Here is a 26,784-nt window from a genome sequence, read left to right as displayed (position 1 = left end):
GGTCTCTCACTGCCACCCCTTTCCTCTCTAAGCCTACCTTGGTCTTCTCCTCTTCCACCTCCGATGATCTTGGGCCATTTAAGTGCCCGCCATCTTCCCAGAGGTCAATGACCGATCGCCTCTAATTTCTCTTACCCACAATCTGCAGTCATATATGTTAATGTATTTTATTATACATGATATGACATGAGACATAAGACATGATACACAATGCACAAAAGTGACATAACAATACATGACATGTATTCAACAACACTGATGAAAAGAATTTCCTCACTTGATTTTCATCTAAAAACTTACTCTGTAATTTAATAGTCAAAAGAAAAATAGAAGAAACAAATATGCTTGGAGGTTGATTTCATAATCTTCACACAGAAATTTAAGGAAATGACAACAAAAGCATGAAATGATACAGAACATTTGTGATCCTAATTGAGATTACAAAACAGAAGAATGAAATGAAAATTTTAAAAGTTTGCATAAGATTTTTCAAAGGATTTGAAATATGAATAATCAGACCTTGACAGCTTTAAAGCTGTGTAGCATGGACTCTAGTAGATATATTGGACCTAACTGTCAAGCCTCTTCCAAAACCCCAAATCTTATGGTGGGACTTGGCTCAAAATACATACAAGGGCTGGGTAGTGCTACAGGGAAACATCCTGAGCATTCAAATGCCTTATATTTCATATAACACTGAAATGAAAATTGTTATCCCCTTTAAGGATACAACTGCATAGTGAAATTTAGAAAGATGTCGTTGAAAGAAAAAGTTCGTGGAAGTCTTTCCATGTGAGGCAAGAAAAACTTTTTCACTATCACATTTGAGCTCGTCATTCTTCTTCCATCATAACATAAGTAGGATTTTGTTTGTTCACACATAACACTTTGTTATTGTCATGGGTAACATGACGACAGACGTTTTCTACCCCCTACTACTGCAATAAATAAAGAAATTTGATAAGTAAACTTATCCAAGATATAACAGCTTTCCAAATCAAAGTAGAAGTTAACATGAAGTAGATAGTTGTGACTGCAAAAAAATCTGGTTTTGCTGCAAAAAGAATTCCCCATTTACCATCAATCCTTCAAGCCAATATAAGAAAGAATAATGATAGCTGCTTCTGTTCAATGAAGCAAGGAATAATTTAAAATAGTTCTGATACTATTCTAAGATTTATTGCTGGTTAAATGACAAGATAATTTGGGGATTAGTCGGGCTTTGATCCGGACAACCCGGTGCCAATCAAAAAAAAAAAGACAAGATTATTCACAAAACTAGGAAATTATTCCGAAGGAAGCTTGTAAGAACATTTAAGATATTAATCTTTCCTTTTCTTTTTTTTTTTTAAAATAAAAAGGAAGGGGGGAAAAAAAAGCATTCCTATATGTTCTCCCAAAAAAGAAAAGAAAGAAAATACACGTACACATTCCACCAAAGGAAGATTCCTCTTCTCGTCATGGCACAAATGCGAAAGCAGCATATGGCATAATTTAGGGCAGCTTGACGCATGAATGGAGCTGCACGCTCCCTGTTTCTGAGAAGAAAATGACTTTCACCTGTTATCCAGAATTGAAAAATCAATTGAGAATGATAATAGATATTAAAAAAAAAAAAAAAAAAACCCATGATATTGAAACCAAACAGTGCAAGAATGAGCGTGGCAGTGTCATCAAAGAAGGAACACATGCTGACATATCATCCTGTTGTAAAGTATCAATTTGGATGGGTAGCACAGTCAGCTAAAATAAAATATATAACTTGGATCTCACGGAAAGAAATAGAAGAACTAAAGACATGATTACGCGTAGCATTCTTCCTCTTATTTGTTTCAAGGGTCCATAAGAAGATTGCAGGATCATAATTTTTGGTCAAGTAGTAACTGTTAAATAGTTTTATTGGTGTGACAATAAATTATAATCAAAATTATCAAAGTGAAAAATAATACTAACTAGTACACAGTAAGTAAAATAGACTGATTAGCAATATATGGGAACTGAAAATAATTTGTAACTAATGAGGACTGCTTTTTCCCACAAGCTGAAATAAATATATAATTCCATATCAGTTCCAATAAAAAGGCCATTAAAAAACATGAAAGCAAGAGAAACTTTATTATCTCCAAGGCAAGCTGGTTTCAGTTAAAAGTACTATGCAAAATGACAAAAGGAATATCAAAAGTCATTAGTGATTTATGTCAGGTAAGCATGCAGCTTGACAATTGAGAAGTAGGAAGGACTAAACTAGGTAAAACTCTAATGTCTGCCATCATTCACACAGAGATGCAGTCTTCACAGCTGAACTGATTTTCTCAAACTTGCCTGCCAACCTTTTACAATTGCCCCAATTAATGGCTTCGTGTGCATGGTAAATTCAGAATACATGAAAAAGAGGAGGATCAATTACTCCTCTTTTTTTCTTTCTTTTTTTCTCGAGGAAAGGGCGGAATCAAACCATAACCTCCGAATGATGTAAACCGGTTCTTGCCACTGCCTAACTCCAGTGGTTAAAGATAAATTACGCTGTCCACCCCAAAGGTTTGGCTTCAATACACTTGCTACCCTATGGTATTAATAATTACAGTGACTTCCTCTATTTGGGAAACCATGTAATAAATTTCCTCCTGTTGCTAACTGACCATTGGTGATAAAAATGAAATATGATGACATCATATTTTGAAATTTCGAAATGCCTACTTAACCATTGATATAAGTTATAACTAGCCCAAATGGTGACACGTGTCACTCTAAGCCAAATCATCTATCACCACCACTTCTCTCTCTACATATACATTAATTGGACACAGCAACCCCATTACCATTGTCAAAGGTGGAGGTACTCATTATGGCTCATATTATGGTGGATCTATCGAAAATCAAAGAGAGATAAAAGATGGAGGGAAAGAGGCTGCTAGAGAAATATGGGTCTTGGACCTGTTGGTGGGAGTGAATCATCAAAGATGATTTTGTTCAGATTTCATTCGGAGAAGAGGGTTGTGATGATTATGTTGAGAAAAAAGGTTTTGGGTGCTAAATTGGAGGAAATAATAAGGGCTTTAATTCATAAAGTTCAAAGAATAAATTGACATCATCTGTTAATAGTGTTTCCAACAAAGTCTAACAAGGGTGGTCAATGTAGTTTTTATATGATAGGGTCAATGAGAGTATTATGGCCAAACCTTAGGAGTGGTCAATGGAATTTAGCCATAAAAAATTCTTTTACCTTCTCTTTTTAAGTGAAAAGAACATGGTCAAATTGTTACCCATCTTACCCAAACCTACACCAATTTAATAGAGAGCATGAGAGAGACAAAAAGAAGGGTTTAGAAAAGAAAAAAAAAATGCTGGAGTCCCCATCCAATAATGAACTTAGTCATGATTATGCAAATATTAAATTCACGAGAATATTGCATGATATTGATCAAATGCTAATTATCAGAAAAGACCCCTAACCAAATAATGATTTCTTGTCATATTGCTTTTTCAGTGCATCAATCTATGAAATTCCACTCTAGCATTACAACATAATGCAAGCCTAGTAAATCATTCCCAACAAAAGTTCATTCCTTCTACCTTATTCTCCACAAATTAACTTCAAAATTCAAGATAATTATAATCTGTTACGGTCACAAACACTAGAGCCATCCAACCTTATTGAACTCTAAACCCTCAACCTTTCTTGGCCCTAAAACTACTAAAAATTCAAGTGTAGACAGCATCATCCAAGTTTCCTAAACTATCCCACGTCACAATTAGTCGTAACAAAATGTGTATATGGACCCAGGAAAGAGTGTATTTATTACCAATGAATCCTTTGAGTAGTATAGAACGCGAGGCAAACTTAGGATTGTGGTTGCAAACCAATTAGTAACAGCATCAACAGAAAGCTCTCCCTCATACCTGCATCAAACAATCAAAATGATGTTAAAATTTCCTTTAGAATCCATCAAGTAGAAAATTATAAGACAAACCCCATAATATATATATATATATATATATGTATGTATGTATGTATATATATATATATATAGAGAGAGAGAGAGAGAGAGAGATTGCATTGGGCATAAATAGAAATGTGCAAAGTTATAAAGCTTGTGTGTTGACTTTAAAACCCACAATGCAGCATGAGGGCAGCTTTCAAAATTTAAACCTGAGGCGGAAACTCACCTAATTAGACAATTTGCAGTGTTACATCCAGAGGGAAATGCAATGAGTGAAGGCAAGCCTGTACATATCAAATGAAGTTAAAATAGGGGGAGAAGTCAAGTGCTTATAACAATAATAGTTGTTCTCCCAACTCTTTAACAAGCATAATCAAACAATATATATAAATGGCAAACAAGAAAATATAAAATAATTTATTCAATTGAAAACATGACTAAATTCCAGAAAGTGATAGAAAGTTTTTACTAGGGAGAAAATCAAGTGACGATCATTTCAGTCACAAAATCCAGATTTAATGTCTACCAAGGGTGGGCATCGACTGGGTTGGATCAGGCTTCCACTTTATAGTAAGAATAAATGCATTATCCCAAGGCCTGCCCAACCTCGGCCCTAATCTAACCATCCCAAATTCGGCCCTAAAAATACTTCTACATCCCAAGCCCGCACAATTAACTCAGTATATTCTTTTTGCAGTTCATTTATGTCAGGATGCAGTCCTATTTTTTTGCGGTTCCATTTGCAGGTTTTTAAAAATTTAGTTTGCAGTGCTTGATCATTCACATTGCATATAATTCATGTAAATTATATGAAAGAGAGCAAATATTTGATCCATAGCTTAGGAGATCAATATCTATTGGTGAGATTTTGAGCTGTAAAATCCCAAAGATTGCTCAATGAACTATTTTGGATGCGTATAGAGGCAAAGAGTTCTAGTTTTTTTTAGTTTCTTGGTAATTATTCTAAAATTGAAATTTAAAAAATCTGATAAACTATTTACCATTTTGAAAGGAAGGCTGCCCTGTAAATGTCTTCTCAGCAAGGTAAGTAGCAAGCTGAACTTCTCCAAGTTCAACCATTCCAGTATTTGCCATGCCATCCAACAGAGAAGCTGAACAAATAAATGAAAACAAAAACCACTTCTATCAACAAGGTAATCTAGAAACATAAAACTTCATAGAGAAAATGAAATAGAACCAAGTTGATCAGTCCAACCAAGAAAAGGAAAAAGACAAAAGAGAGGAATAAAGAATGATACAAGAAAACAAATATTAGCCAAGGTAAGCAATTTGTTACTTAGATTCTTATAATAGAACAACTCTTTTTTCAATGTTCACCGAGAACAAAAGACAAAATGCATATACTTTTGCTTCCAGACTTGCATCAGCCCCCCCCCCCCCAAAAAAAAAAAAAAAAAAAAAGAACTGTGTTGGCATTCTTTCATATCACTAGTCCCAAAAAAAAAATTTTTTTTTTTTTTTTTTTTTGACAAAATTCATTTACCTCCCTATGGTATGGTCCCCGTAGCACTTTACCCCTTATCTTTTAAAAATAGCCACAAGTCCCCCATGTGGTTGTGGATTAAATTGCAATACTAACTCTGTTAACTTTAGCAATAAAAAGACAATTATACCCTTGTTTTCTTCCTCTACTTCTCATTATTTGTGTAAGAATAAATGTAAAACAAATAAATAAATCAAACTTGCCTCAATTAAGAAACTTGATTTTTTTAACTTCTAACTTAATTTCTAAATTTGTAACCTAATTACTAATTTAATCACATCTTAAGTTGTAATATATCCATATACATATATACCTTACCATTAGCAGGCAACACAGAGTTTGAAAAAAAAAAAAAAATTGAAAGTGTAAACAAAAAAAAAGAAGCATAATAAACAAATGGCTAAACAATAGAAGAACTGTCAAAGCATGGGAGGGTTGGTGAATCTCAGACAAATGCTGAGATTTGTCATTACGATTTCAAGAAAGGGACCGAAATCAAACTTGATATCATATTATTTCATCATCACGGAAACAAGATTACATATTACCCAAGTCTCTGTGTATATATAGTGCGTATATATATGAACTATTTAATAAGTTAAGAATGAGTTTTGTCATTCGGTTTGCAGGAGTCACAGATTCTGCCAATTGCATTGCAGTGACAAGGGAGTCTGTACAGTGGCCAGGCCAATGGTTGAGAGGAAGAGACGGTGGCTAGGCGGCAAGGAGGGAGGTGGTATCTAGAAGGTGGGGAGGATGGCAGGGAAAAGTGGAAGGGAGTGGGGGTGGCTGAGAGGTGGGAGAGTGGGGAAGGGGTGGCTGGCATGGTGGAGGAGGTGATGGTAGGTTTAGATTTAGGTTTTTTTTTTTTTTTGGAAAAGATGGTGCAAGGGGCGATTTTGTCTTTTGACCTTAAAAAGTTGACTTTAAGTAATTATTTTTCTTCCCAACTCTCTCAAAATGCATGTGCAATATAATTTATATTAGTTTTAGACAAAATGTAATGGGAGCTATATAGTCCAAAATCACATGAGGGTTAATTGGCTATTTTCAAAAGGCAGGGGCTATGCTATTGGACCAAACCACAGGGAGGTAAAATGGATTTTGCCCCCTTTTTTTATTTAAATATGTTGATCTCATTTTATGCTTTCTAATCACAATGCTAACTTTCAATCTATAACGTGAAGAAACAGTTAAAGTCTAGAACCATAGGGTTTGGCAATTTCATGACTTATATTGTAGCAAGGGTGAAGGATAATCCAATATCCATAGAGGGGTTTGGAAAGGGAAAACTCATACAAGCCCCAAGCACTTGACAACTTCAAAGAGGCATCAAAGAGTCAAGGAAGGATGAACTCAAGTCATGAACAAGAAGGATGTCCAAGTGACACAAGAAGACCAAAATGTCTTAAATAGAACCACCTAGGGTAAAGACTTGACTTTGGAAGACATTTATGCTGGTCCTGGTCAAGATTGGTGACCATTTTGGTAAATGAAGTATGACCTCCTAGCCATCCAAAACCATAACTTAGGATCTAGGTTTTTTTTTTTTTATCGGCCATAACTTAGGTTCTAGTTTAAAATTTTAAATCCTTGCGTACAACCAATTTCAAATGAAACTAGATTTACAAGTTTCAATTTGAGCAGAATTTTCACCCAAAACAGAGTTAAAATGAAAGCGTTAATAATCTTTTGAAGTAAGCCCTGTGTTGCGGGTGGAAGAAATCAAACAGACTTGAAAGATCAAATATTTTGGCCAGCCAAACTGGGTGCAGCTTGAAAAAAATAAACTAGCCATTATCTAGCAGTTGGAACACACGCATTATACGTAAGTTTCTTTCATTTTAAACACACAACTTGATGATTTGAGACCCAATATTACCTATATACATTAGAGAACATATCTTGAGAGATTTGGGAGAGCTTAGAGTATTCATCATACGCTAACTATCAACAACTGGCCCAAGCTTAAGAATCTTGAAAAGCAAACTTTGGACAACTTTTGAGCTTCAATTTAAGGTATAAATTCTTCCTATTAGTGTATTGTTGAGGTACGTTTACCACCCATTGATATTTATTTTGTAAATAGCAAAGGTTGGGGTAAGACTTGGAAAACTGGTGCCTGTTTGACTCTGATAGTTTGTGGTAGTAGGCTACCCATTGTGAGTTGTGCATTGTGAAAGAGGTTGTGGGGGAGCCTATAAACCCATTGTGAGTTAAGGACTGTGGTTGAGATTGTAGGTGATCCTAGAAACTCGTTGAATTCTGAATTGAGGAAGAGGATGAGGGTGGCCTTGTAAAACCCAGTGTGGTGGGTTTTGGGTGAGCCCTTGAGTGAAAACCTAGAGACTTGAAGTAGTGGGTTTTAGGAGAGCTCTTTGTGTGAAACCTAGAAAGAATAGTAGTGTTGTTCTTCAAGACAAAATATTAGTTAGGTAGATTAGTAGCATGTAGGTTAGCCTAGGAGAAACCTTCATCAAATGCAAGTGTAATACTTGAATAGGAGACAATAGGTAGATTAGTGGGTTTTAGGTTAGACTAGGAGAAACATTCTTCAAATCCTAGAGATTGTCTATGCGAGGAGAGTTTAGGTGGGTACTGGTGTGCCCATTGTAAGTCACCAGTTGTTTGGATGATTCATGGATACTTCAACCGAGAAGGTAAATAAAACATGAACCTTTGATAGATATTTTCTATCACATAGAATCTCTTACTAAGTTTTAAACATACCGAATGGTTAGAAAAATTGAGATTGGTCACTGAGGACTGGTGAAGAAAAAACAAAAGAACTGTCCTATTCACCCCATTCTAGAACATTTTCATGAACACGTAACGGGACACAATGACACGCCAATTCAGGTTGGTTTCCATGGCAATGGACTTCTGCATGAACCTTAAAAAAATTCAAAATTCCTAGTTTCAAGGTGGACCAATTATGATATGCATTGAGTTTTATTAAGAGTTTTACTTGCCTTATTCCATGTTATGTTTGTTGTGCCAAACACCATAACATGAAATAATCTCCCATCCTCCAGTTATATCCTTCTAGAAAATCAAATCATAGTATTAGGATTGAAATAGAGCAACTTGCTTATTCTTTCCCAATTAAAGGAAAAAGCCAAATGATGCCAAGGAATTCTTTCATATCTTCTCTCTTATATCTCTTATATGTTGTAGAATAGCTAGCAAAAATGTGTATGAATGTTGGATTGAACATTAATAATTGATATGATGTCATACAAGAACCATGGACAAATGCTGACAAGGGCATCCATATAAAAGGGCATTACTTTAGTAGCATTCAACTCTTTGGTTGATATGTGAGACGCTATTTAAAGTACCACCTCAGGTTTCCCCGTGCCCCCCTCTCAAACACAACTCAATTCAATTTATCCGACTCAACAAAGCCTTGTGCCATTTGTCTCGGGTGGGTACGAAAGTTCTACCTATCCATTCCACTCTTTCAAGGGCTATAACTTTGGTTAAACCACCAACCTACATTTTAAGGTTATGATATTATCAAAATCAACGAATATCACGTCAATATCCTCATTAGACAGACCACATCAAACATACTTTATTTAATCCTTCATATATAATGAATAAATATTCGCGCTATAAAATGAGTTAATAAAATATGATGACAGCCACAAATTGAGAAAGAAAATAAAAAAGCTCCAACCACAAAATTGAACAACTTGAAGATAGTTAAAAAAAAGGAAAGAAATATGTTAAAGAGCAACAAGTGGTTCAACTATATACCATCACATAGTAACTCAATTATCTCAATTATCCATAGACATACAACATATAGTGTCTCATTAGATATTCTGAATGATATGTGCAACGACAAAATTGAGACATCCATTTCCCTAGTATTTTTACTATTATTGACATACTTCAATGATTATCAAAAGGCTACCAACATATGATATGTCAAAATCATTGGTAAATGGTTATATATATTCTGTTTGGGTGTCATATGCCATGTTCTCAAAAGGCTGAGTAGTGCTCATGTCAATGTTAAATGTACATTAAAGTATAAATTATCATCAATATAACGTACAAATTGTGTTTCATTTGGGAGACATTAAATTTAAATAACTGTACTCTTAGGAAAATTATGACAAAATCACCTCCATTTGGGTTTGTGGTGGGTTTAGGGCTGGAATATGTTTTAGTGTTAGGGTTCTAAAAAGAAAAAAGAAAACTTCTAGGGTTTGTAGAATAAAAAAAAAAAAAAAAAACTAAATTTGTTGAATTTCAAAAACAACAGCTTGCTGAATTTTCAAAAAAGATTCTATTTGAAAGTAATTTAGTGGCTAAAATGAAGGACCTGGGGAGAGGCCATTGAGGGCCAATAAGAAGAGGAAGGGGAAGGGTTAAGTTTGATTTAGGCTGGAAATAAAAAGTTAATTTTTCTAGGGCTTTGAACAGTAGTACGAGATCGGTGTTTACAGACGCTTTTGAATATTATTAATTTTCTGGATCAATACTACATTGCCGTGATTTTTTGGTTTGGAAATTTTGAAAGCTATCCTGGAGTGCTGTTGATTCAGTGGCTGATGGAGAACATTTAGATGCTTTCAGAGTTAATTTTAGTCCAACTGTAACTTAAATTTTACGGTTGGAAAGAATATAAGGAGGAACTGGAATACCTGCTCCCATTTCTTTGTGGGTGTTTGGGAAGTGGGTTTTTATGTAGGTTTTTTTAGTTGTAGGATATTATTGGAGAAATTTTTTTTTGTGTTTGAGAAGATAGTTTGGTTTTTTTCTGGTTGGATGTGACGTTTGTGAGAGAAAAAGTGAAATAATTATGGGTTTTGATGTGATATTTTGTTTGGATTTGTTTTTTTTGGTTTTGTAACCTTCTTGTCTTTTAGTGAAAAAAAACCCAAAAAATTTGTTTCCAAACACCACCTTTGTCTTATCCAACATAAAGTGAACACAAATGAAATGTTTCAAATAATTAAAATGATAGAACACAATATCATTTAATCCATATTCCGAAAATCCCAAGTAGTCCCACTTTACATCCAAATCTAAAAACCTTATGCTGGCCACATACTCGAATGCAAGAAGAGCAATAAGGATGAATGAGATTCAATGAATTATCAGATTTTGCATGCAGATAGGCCTATTCTGTTACAAAAGTAAATAAACTAATTAGGTAAATAGGTTTACTCAGCCTTGTGTTGGAGAAACATGTCTTGACTATGAGAAAAAAAATAAGTTTTTAGTTTGTTATTTCACAAAATTGTAATCAAATCATTTCACTTAAGTTTCATTTAAATACAACTCGTGCCTAACGGCTTAGTTTACTTTGAAAGTAAAACTTTTATTGGGTTTTGTACCCCATATCTTTTTCAATGAACTAAGTTTCCTATAATGAGCAGCACAAGCTATGGAAAAGAGATTCATTTTATACAAATATAGGTTCCACATCTTTATCATGGCATATTAAGTATAACAAAGGAAAGAAGGCAAGCAGAAAACATATCAAAAAAGAAAAAATATAGTAATAAAAGAGGGCAAGCAGACAGATATAACACAAGTAAAAAACATCATCAACAATAAATATATGCAACAATTAATATCAGAAATGCATACCAATTTTCTTCCAGTTATTAGAAAATTGTGCAGAGCGGTTACTCCCAAATGAAAATACCTAAACCAAGTTTTGATAAACAACAATAAACACCTATAAAAGATCTCTTTCCAGTACACTAATATTAGAATAACCACGACAACAATAGGAATGACAAAGAAAAGATCAAGAGTTCATAATATTTACGGCAGCCTTCTATGATTATTTTGTATGGCTGGTATTTCATGTTAGAATAATATATGATTATTTGGGTTATTATTTTGTAATTATTTTATGCCTTAGGGCTTCCTTGTAGTTATTAATCTTTATTTATATAAATAGGGAATGATATCCTAATCATTCCCTAATCTTGAATTCTCTAAAATAACATAGTATCAAAGCCAAACCCTAAAACTTAAATTACTCACCCATACAGTCGTCAATCACCACCATCGCCACCCTAGAACCAAGCGTCACATCCCTCTGGTTCTCATCACAGAGCCAATCGTCAAAGAACTAGTCGTCACACACAGAGCCAATCGTCAAAGCCAGTCGTTGGGCTCTCCCAACCCAGTCGGGCCCTGACGTCAGGCCTCCTGGCCTTAGCGTCGTCGGCGAGGGACGAGAAAAGGTTTGTTGTTGTCGTCTGTCCCTGTCGACGCCTACCTCTGCTTCGCTGAGTTACGTGATGATCTGTGTTAAATTCAATATTCAACAGCTGCTTCGTTTTTCCCTTTCATCTTAAAATATATATATATATACATATACATAGATTTTTTATTTTTATATATATATATATATAAATCAATGTTGTAAAAAATAAATAAATAAATAAATAAAGAGGTTAATGAGATTTTAAGTCTTTAATTTTCTTAGTGGTCATTGTGTTTGTATTCCTCCACCTTCCGGGTTTGTGATTGGCACTAATTTTGTTGAGGGTTCAGTAGTATAGTATCTATGGCAAATTCTACCGATGTGTCCACTACTTCTCAAACACCTAGGAGTGAGAGTTTCCCTATACCTATTACCATGACTGATAACCCCAACCCTAGTCTTAAAATCACTACCTCTCTATTTAATGGTCAGAACTATCTCGCATGGTCGCAGAGTTTGACTATGTTTTTAAAGAGTAGAGAGAAGATGGGGTATGTGGATGGCTGGATACAGGCACCCAGCACAACTAACCCGGGTTATGACCAATGGGAGATTACCAACTCTTTGATTATGGGTTGGCTTATTCATTCGATGGTGCCAGACATTGACGAGGGCTACTTATCTATGGAGACTACCCAGGATGTTTGGGATGCTGTGGCTACCACCTATTCCTGCAAAGGGAATTTCTCACAAGCATTTGAGTTACGCCGCTCTATTGAGAGCTCTGTTCAGGGGGAGCAGACGGTTCTTCAGTACTTCACCTTCCTCACCAATGGCTGGAAACGCCTTGATCACCTGCAGGACTATAAGCCTGTTTGCACTGCTGATTCAGTCGGGTACAGGAAGTTTATTGCACAAGAAAGGGTCTTCAAGTTTCTGGCTGGTCTTAACGTGGAGTGTGATCCGGTTCGGAGTTCGGTTCTGAGTATGGACACTCTTCCTTCACTTCAGGAGGCCTTTGCCTATGTACAGAATGAGGAGAGTCGTCGGTCTGCTATGATGTCCTCTGTCTCTACCGACCGCTCAGCATTACTGTCTACCTCTAGAGATGGCCTCAGCCTAACTCCTATTCCTTCGTCTGCCACCAAGGAGTCTATATTTTTGTGATTATTGTAAGAAGCTACGGTATACTCGTGAGATGTATTGGAAGCTTCATGGGACTCCATCCGGGGGGTCAAGGTGATCGGTCTGGTTCTAGAGGCGGTCGGTCAGGCCAGTCTAGAGGACGTGGCTCCTGTCCACGAGCTCATCAGTTTAGTGCTATTGATACGCGTGATTCTAATTCTGCTTCCGTTGGCCAGGCTTCTGATGATCTCTCTGGCATGACTACTCATGAGCTTGAGGATGTTCTACGTCAATTGCTGGACTGCCGGTCTTCTACTGCTCTCAGTACATCTTCCTCGTCATTTGCCCGCTCAGATAACTTAGCTTCTTCTCCTTGTGTTTTCCTGTCTCATAAGTCTTTGCCTTGGATTATTGATTCTGGTGCCTCAGATCATATGTCTGGTTCCTCTGATCTTTTCTCTGCCTATAAGCCCTCTTCAGGTCAGGACAAAGTTAGGATTGCAGACGGTACTGTTTCTTCTATTTCTAGAAAAAGTTTAATCCATGTCACTCCTACTTTACCTCTCTCTTATGTTCTCTATGTTCCTAATTTTTCTGTTAACCTATTATCCTTGAGTCGTATTATAAAGGATTTGAATTGTAGTGTGACATTTTTTCCTGATCATTGTCTTGTCCAGGACCTTGTCACGAGGAGGACAATTAGCAGCGGTAGTGCAGAAAATGATCTCTACTTCCTGGATCATCCGGACAAGCTTGCTCATTCTTCTACCATGCGTCCTACTACCACCGATGATATATGGTTGTGGCATCGGCATCTTGGGCATCCTTCTTTTTATTTACTTAAGCATTTATTTCCATCTGGTTTTTCAAACAATAATGTGTCTGAATTTCTTTGTGAGTCTTGTCAGCTTGGCAAACAACATAGAGCTTCTTTTGCTCCCAGTTTTAATAAAAGTTTAGTTCATTTCTCATTAATACATTATGATATTTGAGATCCATCTCGTGTTGTGTCTGTGAAAGGTCATCACTGGTTCGTTACATTTATTGATAATTTTTCTCGTACTTCTTGAGTGTATCTTATGAAAGACAAGAGTGAGGTTTTCTCTGTGTTCCGCAATTTTCATAGGATGATTTATACTCAGTTTGGGGCCACTGTCAAAATATTTCGTTCTGATAATGGGGGTGAATACATAGATTCTGGGTTAGGGCAATATTTTTCTACTCATGGCATTATCCATTAAACCTCTTACAACAATACCCCTCAACAAAATGGGGTGGCGGAACGCAAGAATCGCCATCTTCTTGACATGGCTTAGTGCATGTGTTTTTCTATGAGTGTGCTCAGTCCTATTGGGGCGACGTTGTTCTCACTGCTACCCATCTTATTAATCGTCTTCCTACTCAAGTCTTGCAAAAACAAGCTCCTCTTCAAGTCCTCCTAGGTTCTCAGTCCTTGTTTTCTATTCCTCCTAAAATATTTGGTTGTGTCTATTTTGTCCATAATCACTCTTCTACTCATTGTAAGTTGGACCCTCGCTCTCTCAAATGTGTTTTCCTTGGGTACTCTCCTACTCAAAAAGGGTATAAGTGTTACCACTCTCCTTTTCATAAGTGGTTTGTGTCCATGGATGCCACATTCTTTGAATCGTAGTCTTATTTCTTGTCCTCTCCGGTGTCACAGTCCTCCCTTCAGGGGGAGCCTTGGTGTGAAGTGATTCCTGTGATTCCTATGATGGAACCAGTTGTTCTTGCACCACCATCTCATACTGGGACTGCAAAACCTAATGTCACCCAGGATAGGGAAGGGCAAGCTTATGTCAGGGACAAAGACAGACAGAAAGTTAACTGGATACAAGAGACCACTTCTGCTCCTCCACTGTCATCTCTTGCTTTTGATGAGAGTTCAGGTACCTTTGAATTTCTTGAGTCCATTGATCTTGATGTTCCGATTGCCAAGAAAAAAGGGTGTGAGGTCTTGTACTCAACATCCTATCTCAAATTTTGTGTCTTACTCTCATTTGTCGTCCTCATATAAAGCGTTTGTGTCCAATATTTCCTCTGTTAGCATTCTTAACCATTTTCAGGATGCTCTTGCTACCTCTGAGTGGAAACTTGCCATGATTGGGGAAATGAAAACACTTAGGAAGAATGGTACTTGGGAATTGACTTAGTTACTTAAGGGCAAACGACCTATGGGATGCAAATAGGTGTATACTGTGAAACACAAAGCGGATGGTTCTATTGAGCGTTACAAGGCTAGACTTGTGGCAAAAGGGTTCACTTAGACGTATGGTGTTGACTATCAGGAGACCTTTGCACCAGTGGCTAAGATGAATTCAGTCAGAGTGCTCCTCTCTTTAGCAGCTAATCTAGATTGGCCACTTCATCAGTTTGATGTAAATAATGCCTTTCTCCATGGTGACCTCGAAGAAGAGATATATGGACATTCCTCCTGATTTTGAGAATCATCAGACAGAAGGCAAAGTATGTAGGCTTCGGAAGTCATTATATGGTCTCAAGCAGTCTCTGAGAGCTTGGTTTGAGAGATTCACTCAGGCTGTGCTTTAATATGGCTTCAAACAGAGTCAAGCAGATCACACCTTGTTTGTGAAACATTCCTCACTTGGTAAGACTACAGCACTCATTGTTTATGTAGATGACATAGTTCTTACGGGTGATGATAGTGAGAAAATTCCTCTGTTGAAAAAATATTTAACCCGTGAGTTTGAGATCAAAGACTTGGGGAGCTTGAAGTATTTCTGGGAATTGAAGTTGCTCGCTCCAAGGATGGGATATTTATCTCACTGAGGAAGTATGTGCTTGATTTGTTGAAGGAAACTGGGATGCTTGGCTGCAAGGCCTGTGACACTCCACTAGAACCCAATCAGAAACTGGGAGATAATGAAGGAGGAGCAACTGTTGACAGGGGGAGCTATCAGCTATTAGTGGGTAAACTCATTTACCTATCTCCCTCTCGTCCTGATATTGCTGTTGCTATCAGTGTGGTGAGCCAGTTTATGCATGCTCCTTATCAGATTCACTTCGAGGCTGTCATGCGAATTTTGAGGCACTTGAAGTCTACTGCTAGTAAGAGTCTTTATTTTTCAAGGTATGATTATCTTCATGTAGAAGCCTATACAGATGTTTCTGGATCAGTGACTGATAGGAGATCGACTTCAGGGTATTGCACCTTTGCTGGAGGCAACCTAGTTACTTGGAGGATTAAGAAACAGAATGTGGTTGCCAGGTCGAGTGCAGAAGCTGAGTTTAGAGATATGGCACAAAGGGTGTGTGAGCTCTTATAGATCAGGTTATTGTTGAGTGATCTAGATATTGATCAGATAGACTCCATGCGGTTATACTGTGACAATAAGGCTGCTATCAACATCGCTCACAATCCGGTTCAACATGACAGGACAAAACATGTTGAGATTGATCGCCACTTCATTAAGGAGAAACTCACTAGTGGCACAATATGTACTCCCTTTGTGCAGTCTGGTGAACAACTTGCTGACATCCTCACCAAGAGAGTTGGAAATAAGCCATTTCATGACATCTTAGGCAAGCTAGGCATGAGAGACATCTTCGCACCAGCTTGAGGGGGAGTGTTAGAATAATATATGATTATTTGGGTTATTATTTTGTAATTATTTTATGCCTTAGGGCTTCCTTGTAATTATTAATCTTTATTAATATAAATAGGGAATGATATCCTAATCATTCCCTAATCTTGAATTCTGTAAAATAACATTTCACACATTTGCAACATTTGACTACAAACTCAATTGTTGCTTATTAAGAAAAAAATTCCAGCATATGAATGATGTATCTAAGTTTTTATATCAGTACGAAGAGTCTTTCCATCCCCACAGACATTAACATTGAAACCCTAGATTAAAGAAAACGGTTTAAATTTCAAGGATTTTCTTTTTCACTGTTATTTCTTTTTCAGATTTTGATTTTCTGGGATAATTCAAGTTAAGATATTTGTTACATATTACATGAAATATCATTTGTACAAAATGAACAAAAACAACACAGCCAGTCCTTTGTACATAGATTCTAAGCTTTATGTACGAGTGTCGAGTGCAGGTATGTATCTAAGTATCAATTCATCTAATTCCCAAGTCCTAGGTCATCAAGCATGGTTATTTATAATTTCACAAGCTAAAATGGTATTTCAAGTGATATTAAGTGTTATACTTCACTCACTTTGAATAAAATACGTAACAGAATTGATGTAGTAACGGAGTTTTATGTATAATTAAAGTTGAATAACTTTACATGCTTGCTAGGTGAATGTCTAACTAAAAATGTTAATTATTTAGAGAGTCTATGTAACATTGGTCCACTAAGTACTTACTCTTTTGATAATAGCCAAGATATATCAAGTCACTGTACCTATTGAGAATACCTGAATTAGCAATGCCTTTGAATTTTCAAACTTAGACAGAAAGTCCCAGAGGTGATGACCTCAAAATCATGATCTCCTGGATCTGATTTAACAGGAAAAGAAAATAAAAGAAAGAGATGATGACATCATATTAGAGTTGTATTTCCCACAACAAGAAACATATAGTACATGTTTCCAAATAAAAATCTTTGGTACAAAAGCAAATAGTCTAGAATGGAACATCTCAACCAACCAAAGGAAGCAGACTCCAGCAATGGAAGGTCAATTTCAGAAAAAATTGTCCCAGCATATCGCTCCTTGATACTATCAAGAACATGCTACAGTCAACAAATCAATGTCATGCATCAAAAGATTATTAGTAAAGTCTATTGAGCAAAGAAAAATAGTAAAGGTTCAAACAAGCACCATAGGCTTCATATTGATAGGTTGATAGTTAAAAACTCACAATGTGCTCGTCAATACCAAATATGTCGTAATTCCTCTTCCATAAAGGATTTGTCAGCAGCTCAAAAGCATATCAAATCTGGAAATCAGACCACATAACTTAAATATTTACAATACTGGAAGTACTCAAGTTAACTCAAGTAGGATTTGATATTGGTGGCAACAAAACCACATAATTTCTAGACAAACCAAACCAAACCAAACTAATCCAATCAAGTGGTATTGGCAACATGAATTTTTTTTCATCATTCTACTTTGTCAAGGGCTATATGCTCAATTAAATTAAATTAAATTAATACATATCATTTTTTACTATAGCATCCCATATCAATTTAGGTTTGGGGCTCTCCCTAACATTTCTATTTATGCTGATCATATCACAATCTGTTACTATTGCATCTAGACCCTTCATTGTACATGATCAAACCATCCTAGCATATTCTCTTTCAACTCATCTTAAATCGGTGTTACTCCGGTCATTTCATGAATATATTCAATTTCTAATTGTGTACTTCCTAGTCTTACCACACACATTCTTCTAAGTATATCTCTATCTCAACTACACTCATTTTATAAATGAGACTAAATTTCTTACAATTTAGCCGTGATGGATAGACTTTACGGGTAGCCATTCAATAGTTGACATGTCAAACCCATTTTGTTTTTTACTTATTTTCAATTTCTCCTCTAGTTTTTGTTTTCTCTCTCCCAGATTTCTCACTCAGTTCTTTCAAAACATCTTATTGATAATATGATCTACATACACACATAAAAATCTGACTGACAATCTACAATGTTCAGACTATATTATTTATCTGATGCAACTAACGGAGGGGGCATACAATCTTAAGAATACTTTATGAGCAAGAATATATAGAAGCTATGATATCATGGAGATCAAAATTGCAAAGGATTGCAAAAAAATAAAAATAAAAATAAAAAAATAAATTTTTTGCAGTTGATAATGATGCAATTTCCCATCCTTCCATGAGTTTGTAATTGCAGAATCTTATAGATCTTATCATAAATTCCATCTTCCATAAAATAATACAATAATTTCAACACAAAACCCAAAATCTTGTAGAGCTTGCCATAAATTCCATCTTCCATGAAACAACTACAATAATTTCAAGCCAAAACCCAAAACCAAATCAGTTTTTCTAGATTGGAACTCAGGAGCTCCGTTTCTAGCTTGAACATGCGTGGCTTTTCATTCTTCCAGTCACCAGATCTGACTTCCATACAGCCTCAATCGATAGCTTCTTCATCAGCACATCACTACCAATAATCAAGATTCTTCGTTTTGATTGCTTGGTTTGTACCATTGTATAGAGAGGGAATGAAGAAAAAGCATCGAGAGAAAGAACGAGAGAGAAGAGAAAACCTGAGTGGTGGACATCTCTTCAATGGCCAACATAGCATCTGTTGAGTGGCCGCCCATAAACTAAGTGGTTTACGGCTAAGCCGTGTAGAATTCATTCTCTTTATAAATATGTTGTTTTAGTTGCCCAACATTCTATCTTGTAAAGTATCACTAACTTCATAGTTCTATGAAATTTCCATTTCAATTTTGTTTATATTCATCGATCACATAATATGTCAGTAGCACTTCTGTACTTGAGCCAACCTACTTTATTTTATGGATCACATTATCTCTAACCTCTCCATCTTAATTAATAATCAAACCTAGGTTAAAAAAATGTCCACTCTTTGTAATTTGCTAATTTTTAATTTTCACTTCATTATTTCTTCTACTATCGATACTAAAGTTACATTCCAAATACTCATTTTTAGCTCTACTAATTTAAACCCTTTTCACTTGAGTGTTTCTTTCCAAGGTTCTATTCTAGTGTTAATTTCTTCCTTAATTTCATCCACTAGAACAAACATCATCTACGAACAACATACATCATGGGACATCATACTAAATGTATACAAGACATCATGCTAACTAAATATATATAGTTAATTCATCCATAACAAAGGCAAATAGATAAGAGCTCAAAGTTGACCCTTGATGTAATCCTCCAGTACTTGGAAATTCACTAATTTCCGCTGCATGTAATTATAGTCACAACCTCATCATATATGTCCATTATCGCATCAATAAATCCCTTGGTCACACCCTTTTTCTCTAACACCCACTATATCACATCATTAGGCACCCTATCGTAAGGTTTCCTTAATATATAAATATCATATGAACAGAGATGACTTCCACATTGAGTAACTCTTTCGAACTGGGCATGGTGTCATATCTGTGTTATGTGACAGAAAGTAGACATGATAATTAAGACTTCATAAAGCATTAGATTTATAGATCAAACACCATTATAATAAAAAATAAATAAATAAAACCTTATATTTCAGTAAACAAAATTTTCAAATATTTTGAAGAAGCAACCAAAAAAAAATTTAAATGTAGAATTTGATCAAATTTTCAAAATGACTCATAAATGAGCCACAGATTGTATAAGTAAGAGAACTTTTATAATTTGACTGACTAAGCATTGGGATATCTTGTAACCATAAGGAAATTTATCGAAGGAGATCCTTTCCCCTTGAATAATTTCATTGTCATAACAGATTCCAGTAGTAACAAAGGGGAAATTTATTCTTAATTTCAAGAAGCAATATCAAGTGCAATGCAAAGCATCTGTACAAATTATCACATGGCTCAACTCAATAAAATATTATGCTTCCATGGATCTTATTTCATGAATATTTCATCTGGGACAGGGTCCAAAGTTCAATCAAAATAAACTAACATGTTTTTTCCAGTCCTTTTAGGTCCTTTCTTTTTATTCCCTTCATTAGGCAACACCTTCAAGACATTGCTCTCTCTAGTTGGCACAATTATTGGCCTTTGTTTCACATGATCAGCCAATCTAAGTGTGTCATCCTATTCCAATTGATCCTACCACTACCTTCCAGTTCTATACTTCTGCTGTATTACTACTCATCCATCTTGGAAAATTTATTCCAATAATTTCATCGTGAAAAAATTTTGTTTCTCAGCTTCCAATAAATAATGTGGTCAAATTGGAGAAGCATAACAACAGGAGAACATATATACAATACAACGATATTTCACACGACATAAAAATATATAACAATATTACAGGATGTTCAAAACCGACCCCCCACGCGAGACATACATATATATGCATAAACATACACATGAAACTGATTTTGTAAATCGCCTTGAGAGCAAATGGAGACTTACAAACCTTGATAAACTTAGTTATAGGAGGGACTTCTGTGGCTGAATTCCTGAATCAATGCATTTGTTAGTTTAATATAAAAATATTTGGTATAACACCAATTAGAGAAAAAAAAAAATACCATATATACAGTTAGCTACATATTTTATTAACGTCTTCTAGAAAAGATCAGCATCAACTAAGCAAGAAAAGTTACTGTGGTTAATTCACAACAATGCATAATCGTGTCAAGTAATATAATGACACAGTGATATAAACACACTCATATTGCAGCAGAAAAAGAAATTAAAAACAAACAAACAAACAAAGTAGAACCTTGCGTATATGACAATTATTAAGCAAATTAGTCTGTTTTCTATACTGGTAGTGAATCAGTGATCATAGACATCCATTATTAAACTAATGCTTCAACTTTTAAAGTGCACAACTTTAACCATCATCAAACTTCAGAACCTGCAAAAAACGAAATTGATGCTTACAAGATTTAACTTCTAAATATTTCCACAAGTCAATTCTCCTTCTGAATGAGAGAAATATAACCAGTTCAAAGCTTAAATATAGTTATTCACCCAAAAACAAAGGCTTAAATATAGTGGTCATTATTGTTAAGAGTTGAGAAATCATTATCGTTAAGAGTTGAGAAATAAGACTGGTCACAAAAGTAGTTGAAAGGAAGTGCAAATGATGTAGTTCTTATTCACGAAGACAAGAATGCTATGCTCAATTTTAGCAAGTTGAGTAGCTGTAGGGCTGAGGAAAGTATGTTAAACAGAACTTTATAATTCAGTAGTTGAATTTAGGGGACCAGAATAGTGTTTTTTACTTTAAAGCTATAAATCAGAGAAGAGCTAGCCATAGAAATATGGGAATAACAAAGTTGGGTGGTTCCGTCATACTGATCCAAATGAAGTAAAGACATTATCTCATTTTTGGATAAACTTTTAGGTGGCATAAAAAACTATATCAAGAAGCAACTTACTGAATGTCAAAAATGTGAGTTACTCATGTATGTTGCTCCTGCAGAGATGAAGCACTATGTTCTCACTGAAAGATGAAAAAGCTCCAACAGCTGATAGATACAATGCTATGTTCTTTAAAAAAAGCTTGGTCCATTATAGGTGATGATGTGATTGCTTGGATATCTTTTTTCTTCAGTTCTGGTGCTTGCTGAGAGAAGTTCAATCTATAGTGATTAATTGGATCGGCAAGCTGCCTAATCCTTCAAATCTAAGTGATAGAAGTATCTCTTATTGTAATATCATTTATAAGTGCACTGCTAAAATTGTAGCAGATAGACTTAAAATGGTTCTTCCTTCAATTGTGTCACATTGTCAAACTGCCCATTATGGAGGATGGAGAGGATTGCTGATAATGTGCTGCTTTCTCAGCAAATATCATCGCAGTGATATTGGCAGGAAATGTGCTTTGAAGGTGGACTTAAGAAAAGCCTATGATTCAGCAAGTAGGCATTCCAAGCTCCAGACACCTGATGGGACGGGGTTTCCTGAAAAGTTTATCAGTTGGGTCAAGGCATGTGTTACTTCTCCCAGCTTTTTAATTAATAGCAATGATAATGAACTAAAGGAATATTTCCCAAGTGCCAAAGGCCTTAAACAAGGGTACCCATGTCACCCTACTTGTTTGTTTAGGCTATAGAAAATCTAACAGGTATCCTGAGAAAGAAGATAACAGTGAGTGACTTCAAGTACTCAAGGTATGCAAAGGAAAGGATTACTCATTTGACTTCCACTTACACATGCCCTTTTGCAAGGCTGATGTGAGTTTTATTACTCTATTTAAAGAGGCTTTGACTGTTTTCCAGAGTTTGTCTGGTTTAACTCCGGAATGATGAGCCTTCTAATATGGCGTTTCTAGCTTAATTTCTTCCAAGTTCATGGCAGAGTATTGTAGACGTCTTGTTGAATTATAGCCAGAGTTAAGTCCTGGACTAATGTATAATCTTGTGCTGGCAGATTTCAATTGATCAAAACCTATGTACATAGACTCAATCACGGGTGTTGAGTGTGGATATGTCAAATTCATATAATTCTCATGTCAAGGACACCTAGACACGGCTATATTTCATATATGTTATTTTCTTAATATTTTAAGGATAAAATGATGTTTAAAAACTAAAATAGAGTATTAATATAGAAAATAGAAATCTTATGCATGTTACTATAATAAACTCAACAACTTATACATACTTTTTGAGTGCATCTCCAACTAGGCATATCGGACATATCCCATACCCTTTCACAACTATTAACTGTCCAACACATATACTTCATAAATTTAGAAGAGCCCATATAATATTGATCAAGACAGTGTTATTCTCTATTCAAATATACTAGTCCTCTATGTTACATGGACTCTTCAAAATAAATCAAATACCCGTGTCGAACAAGGGTATAGAATATGTGTTTGACACTTTTCAATGGATACTTCTTATATAATTATATATAACACTATTATTATATATACATATTGTTATATAAAAAACGTCTTTTTGACACTGTAAGTTACATATAGCACCATTTTATCTTACATACTTGATTAAAAATATAAAAATATGACATTTTTTTGCAGAATCCACGTACCCTTAAATTTATGGTTTGATGAATCCTACTTCTAGATACATATCCACATCCGACACCCGTACCCAAGTCCATGTAACATAGAGTCCAGTATGTTTATTCTCCAAAAGAAAGTTCACTTCCATAGAAAAAATTTTGCGAGCCTTTCTATGGAAATCTATGGAAAGGAGTGGATCTCACCTCTACCATAGCCAAGATTGCTGAAGATTAAAAGGAGGACAAACATAAAGAACAAAATAAAGCTCAGTTAGTAGGCATTTATGAAATTTTTTTTTAATTACTCACGTTGGATCTTTGATTTGGGCAAATTGGTATAGATCACAACTTTAAAAATTCTTGAGGACCCACTTCGGCTTGGAGAAGGAAGTATTTTTTTATTGGCAGCAAAGCAAATCATATTAGAGAACATAGAGAGGGGCACAACCCTTCTGCAACCAAATAAAAAAGAAAAGTCGGTAAAAACATGAAAAAATGCAAAAGATAGACCCAATACCCCTTATAACAAAAAAACGCACCTACAAAAAAGAATTCTAGGTACCCACCCACCCTTAACTTCCCCAAATTTACCCCGAATGGGACAATGTGGTTGTGATTGAATTTATGTGGTGTGGGGTCCATGTATAGAATAAATCTCAACCACAAGATGATAATTCTGGTAATTTCTGGGTAGTTAAGTTTGGTTTGTAGTATTATTGGGAAAAAAAAAATCCACTTCAATTGCTAAGAAGACATCACTATGGTTTAACAAATGGTTGCCTCCTTTTTTTTCTATTCTTTTCTTCCAATTGCCTAAAAAAATCCACTCCAATTATATTTGATTCAAGTATGTGCAAAGAGGTTCGTTCAAGTTTCCTCTATTATTTCAGGCAATTGCTGGAAAGGCCAAGTGCAGATTCTATCAAATTGATAGGTTAAAAGAGAGATTCTCGCTTACTTCTTCCCTTGCAGTAAAGACTCCAAACAAGATTGTATGGATATTTAGTGTTCAAGTTGTTTGAAGGATTTTCACATCTTAAGGTTCTAGGGTAGATTAGAATAAGCTTGTGTGGTCTCACAAGTCTGTTCCCCGCCATTCTTTTGTTTTTATAGTGAAATAAACAGGGGTCAAGCCAATCCAACCCAACGGTTCCACAATTATATGTTACTTTTTCTTTAACAATAAATATACACACCTTTTAGGTTTTAAAATAAAGAGTTTTCACTTTATCTTTCTTCATATTCTACTCTATTTAGAGTTCATAGGTCCACCTTTTCAATGTCAAGTGGATGAGAATATATTATATAAAAATAACACTGCCATTTACATAAATATATTTCATTATGGGCCTGTTTGATTCTAGTATTAGAGCATAGGATTGGATTGTTGATCCAGTGATATACACATTCCTACGTTTGGATGGCATAAATGGTGACCGGCTTAGTAATACATAGGATTTCTAATCCCACAAAATCGTGGAATATTCAATACCATATGGAAGTAGGCATTATTATTAATAATCCACTAAGGACTTGTTTGATTAGCAAGGATTAATAGCGAGGGTATTAACAATCCATGGGATTAGTGTAGGATTAGTTATCCAGCTGGATTGCTAAAATACATAATTTCCTCTTATCCAAGTTTATTTTCCAACAGATAAAAAAATTTATAATCCCAATTATATGTATAAGTTGTAAGATTAAAAAAATCATCAATTTTGTTGGATAGAATAACAATTGGAATCTAATCCGAATAATAAAATTTGCAACCAAACAATGGAATATGAGTCCTCTGAATTAATAATCTCAATCTTATGTTACAGTCTGCCTAATTAAACAAGCCTTAATTGAGTCAGACAGTCAATCCAATGGTTAATCCAATGGCTAATCCCATGGATTATTAATCCCATCACTATTACTCCAACCAATCAAACAAGCCCTACCAGTATCACATACCATTGTATACCATAGTAAAGCCACTCCATGAAATGTATGCCTTAAAATATTAGAAAGAACACAATATAAAAAATTGATTAGTATAAATGATGTAAAGCTATGAAGCACAGACACCTCTCCGGAGGTGTCTGATACGTGTCGAACACGGACACTAACACGCGCTGGACACATGTCGGGCACGTTAGAAAGAGTTGAACACACTGGAACACTCTGGACACATCGCGGACACATTGGGACAAACAAGGGACACATTGAGGCTATGCTATGGGCACTCTGGGACACATTAGGAACACACTGAGTACTATTTTTTCTTTTTAAATTAAAATATTTAATTTTTTTATTAAAATAGTATATGATTAATTTGATAAAATTAAATATTTGACATAAAATATATATTAAATATTTAAAAATATACATATAATAAAAATATATGTTTTAAGCATATCCCAATGCATCGTATCCTATATTTTTTTAAAAAATTTACGTATCCATGTCGTGTCGCCGTGTTGTCCGTACTTCTTAGAGGTAAAGACACAAAGTTAACCTACCAATTTAGTATCTCACAAGTCACAAATAAAACTGTCAAGGGTTAAAACAGAATATAAGATTTTAGAGAGGCTAGACTGCATAGTATCACACTTCACTATGTGTGCATATATAGATTGAAAACTTGATGTACTAAAAGATGAGATTTTAGAGAGTGAAGAGCATTATTACCACTTGGATGAGAACTTCTCGTAGGCTTCAGTGACTTGCTCCATGGAACTATACCTCTTGATCCCCAAAACTGAAATTACAAAAATTGATTGTTATGTAAAGTAGATAGTGAAGAAAGAGAGAGAGAGAGAAGAGAAATTTTGATAGTGAGTGAGTGAGTGTGACCATCGTAGTGAGAAGGAGGGTAGGAACGAGGAAGGATCAGAAGCCGATAGAACATGGATAATGCGAAGAGAATCAGAGGAAACCAGTATGCTTTCAGCACAGACACTGGTGACGATTTCGCCATTGGAATCTCCGGAGAAACTCTCGTCGCCAGACTGGTTTTTGAGAGAGAGGGAGAGAGGGAGAGAATGAATGAATGAATGAGGGGTCTTCAGGATCGCGATCGTTCTAGTTTCGGGCCTTTTTTTGTAATATATAACAAATAAGGGTTCTAAAAAGATTCTAAAAACTGGACTCACCCGTTTGGCTTGAACCCAAGAAAATAATATATAAACAAATAAATGATAAATTAAGGTGAGTTTGAGAAAATTGAGTTTTTGGGTTTGCTTTTTTTTTTGGGAAAATCGGTCTAAGGTCCCTATCCAACTTTTAGTAATGGATTAGGTCCACAATCTGTTCTTTTGTAGTCTAAGGTCCCTCACCCCATTTCTTCTCTCTTTCTACTCACTTTCTCTCTCTACATGGGCTCTCTGTTTCTGC

The 26,784-nt window shown here is 35.4% G+C and overlaps 1 protein-coding gene and 1 non-coding gene across 2 annotated transcripts in view; both read right to left on the bottom strand.

Annotated features, from left to right (window-relative positions):
• LOC114294036 (uncharacterized) overlaps positions 1-26,784 on the bottom strand; it is a 174,069-nt gene that overhangs the window by 20,706 nt on the left and 126,579 nt on the right. The window lies entirely within an intron of this gene.
• Positions 46-26,492, bottom strand: LOC114308612 (uncharacterized). The gene is made up of 12 exons (XM_082910067.1): positions 26,245-26,492; positions 26,080-26,149; positions 20,840-20,882; positions 17,611-17,688; positions 17,398-17,482; positions 17,166-17,247; positions 11,461-11,725; positions 4,943-5,053; positions 4,168-4,225; positions 3,804-3,900; positions 1,428-1,560; positions 46-142 (listed from the first exon to the last, which is right to left on the bottom strand). Exons 7-11 carry the CDS (start codon positions 11,483-11,485, stop codon positions 1,495-1,497), a joined length of 357 nt encoding a protein of 118 aa, XP_082766193.1. The 5' UTR covers positions 11,486-11,725; positions 17,166-17,247; positions 17,398-17,482; positions 17,611-17,688; positions 20,840-20,882; positions 26,080-26,149; positions 26,245-26,492; the 3' UTR covers positions 46-142; positions 1,428-1,494.

This window comes from Camellia sinensis, chromosome 15, assembly GCF_055761805.1.
Source record: "Camellia sinensis isolate YWXY chromosome 15, ASM5576180v1, whole genome shotgun sequence".
NCBI classification, from domain to species: Eukaryota; Viridiplantae; Streptophyta; class Magnoliopsida; order Ericales; family Theaceae; genus Camellia; species Camellia sinensis.
Note: the sequence above shows the minus strand (reverse complement) of the source record. Positions and strands in the feature narration are given on the sequence as shown.

What these genes read in the sequence shown, in the direction of transcription:
- LOC114308612 (XM_082910067.1), bottom strand. Translation starts at nt 11,485, where the DNA reads ATGGTGGTGATTGACGACTGTATGG. An exon ending in GCAGCCTTCCTTTCAAAATG is followed by an intron (nt 4,226 to 4,942) that starts GTAAATAGTTTA and finishes TGATATGTACAG; the next exon opens with GCTTGCCTTCACTCATTGCA. An exon ending in ACTACTCAAAGGATTCATTG is followed by an intron (nt 1,561 to 3,803) that starts GTAATAAATACA and finishes TCTGGATAACAG; the next exon opens with GTGAAAGTCATTTTCTTCTC.